Genomic DNA, 2,197 nt, shown 5'->3' on the forward strand with positions numbered 1-2,197 from the left:
GAGTTCTAGTAGCACTTATTATTCCTGGGAGGCACAAAGGGTTTGTGCTTGACTACTAACCTCAAGGTTGAGTACTAGCATAAATGTTAGTGGTTCAAATCCACATGGTGGCACCATAGAAGAAATGTCAGGTGATCTGCTTCTGTAAAGATTGCAGTTAGAAAACCCCTCTGGAGCAGTTCTACCATAGACTACATGGGGTCTTTATGAGTCAGAACTCTCTCTATGGCAATGAGTAGAAACATATATACAGAGCAAAAACTTTCCCAACAAATATTTTTTTGTGTGTGGCCCTAGACTGCTAACCACATGGTTGGTGGTTCAAACCCACCACCTGTCCCTCAAGAATCCTAGTTTTGTTATGAGCAAAATGAACTCAACAGCATTTAACAACAATGATAACTTTACCATTAAAAATCATTGAAAGCTTTAAATTTTATATAACCAATCTGTTCATCTTTTTTCTTGGCTTCTGTCACTGGTGTCTTGGTAAGAAAATATTGCCCCACCACAAGATTATTCAAATACTCTCCAGGGATTTTCTAATTAGCTTTTACTTTTTACATTTATTTAGAAATTATGCCAGACACTGCATGTGATGTAAGGTATGAATATTGCATCATATTTGTCCAGCAGGTTAGTCCACTAACCCAACATGATTTTTTATGGATCTTCTCTTTCCCAAGTATTTTGAGCCTGCCTTTGGATATACTAACTTCCATAGTCCCTCCCTTCTGATTATGTACTTCCTTAATAAAAATACTGATAGATCTGTTTAACGTCTGCCAGTTCTTTATAGTTTTAAGTATTTTAAATAGGTAATGAATAAATTTCAATCTGATGAGGGAAACCTCATCTACTTTATTTTTGAATATGTTAAGTCCTTAATGATAACTGAATACTATTTGAAATTGATTAAATATATAGGTTAATTCTGGGACAATTGTTGACATTATTTATATTCCAACATTCCATCCCTCTATATTTTTCATATGTAATTTAATGTCCTCCAAATGTGCTTAATTACTGGTGTGGTACTTTAAGGTCAGCTCTAGACTGCAAACCACAAGATTGATAGTTTAAACCCATCAGCCACTCATTGGAAACACTGTACAGGGTTGTTGTGAGTCAGAACTAATTCAAGGACACTTAACAACAACAGGAACAACATATACATATGCATCTTAGATTTTCTTTTTACTGAATCAGTTCCCAGGATTATTGTTTACTCTTTTTATTGCAACTATAAATTTGAAATTTGTTTTCAATATTGATTTTCTGTTTAATTGTTCCTTTTATGAGAAAAAGGACATTGTTTGAGCTGCTCATATGTGTCCCTTTTTTTTTTTTTTTAATCTCTTTGTGGCTTTATTAAGTTTTCCTTTTACTCTCAAATATCTTTTTCATCATTTTAAATAATTTACCTGATTTTCTTTAGTTTCCGGTGTTTTCATTTTCCCCCTATTTCATTAGATAAAATCTGCAGAAGGAAAATGAATAATAAAGGTAATAGCTGATATTCTTATTTTTCCTTGATTTTCTAGAATTTTATTATATACATTTCTTGTTTTCTTATGAATTTCTAAGGCACAAAATGCTAAAAAATATATTTTCATTCATATTTTACTTGTATCATAGAATAGTTAATTATATCAAATGCATTTTTATTCTTGGTAGCTCAGAAGAAACCATATATACTTTTTCTCTTGAATCTGTAGTCTAATCATTTGACAACTTCTCTACAAGTTTGTCAAACTGTGGTGGCTTTTGTGTTTTTATGATCCTGGAAACTATGCCACTGATGTTTCAAATACCAGCCGGGTTGCCCAAGATGGGCAGATTCCAGTGGAGCTTCTGGACTAAGACGGTCCAGGAAGAAGGAATAAGTCCCCTTCTAAAGGATTGGCCAAGGAGAATGTTATGAACAGCAGCAGAATGTTATTTGATATTGTGCTGGAACAGGAAATCTTCAGGTTGTAAAACACTTAAACTATGACTAGAGAAGAGCTGCTTCCTCAAATTAGAGTTAACCTTAATGCTATGGATGGAGTAAGGCATTTAGATTTTCATGTGCTGATGGGCCATGACTCAAAATGAGAAGAAACACAGCAAACATCCATCAATAATCATAATATAAAATATCTGAAATCTGAATCTATTGAAATTGAAAGTCAACAAATGAAATGGAATACCTGAA

General features: G+C 33.3%; 1 protein-coding gene across 1 annotated transcript in view; it reads left to right on the top strand.

The window, feature by feature from the left end:
- The window catches only part of LOC102832830 (amine sulfotransferase-like), a 14,787-nt gene extending 13,290 nt beyond the window's left edge, over window positions 1-1,497 (top strand). The window contains exon 3 of the mRNA XM_006839979.1: window positions 1,474-1,497. Coding sequence (XP_006840042.1) covers window positions 1,474-1,497 — 24 coding nt within the window. The remainder of the gene's footprint in view (window positions 1-1,473) is intronic.
- The last annotated feature ends 700 nt before the right edge of the window (window positions 1,498-2,197 follow it).

This window comes from Chrysochloris asiatica, unplaced genomic scaffold (assembly GCF_000296735.1).
Source record: "Chrysochloris asiatica unplaced genomic scaffold, ChrAsi1.0 scaffold00027, whole genome shotgun sequence".
Lineage (NCBI taxonomy): Eukaryota > Metazoa > Chordata > Mammalia > Afrosoricida > Chrysochloridae > Chrysochloris > Chrysochloris asiatica.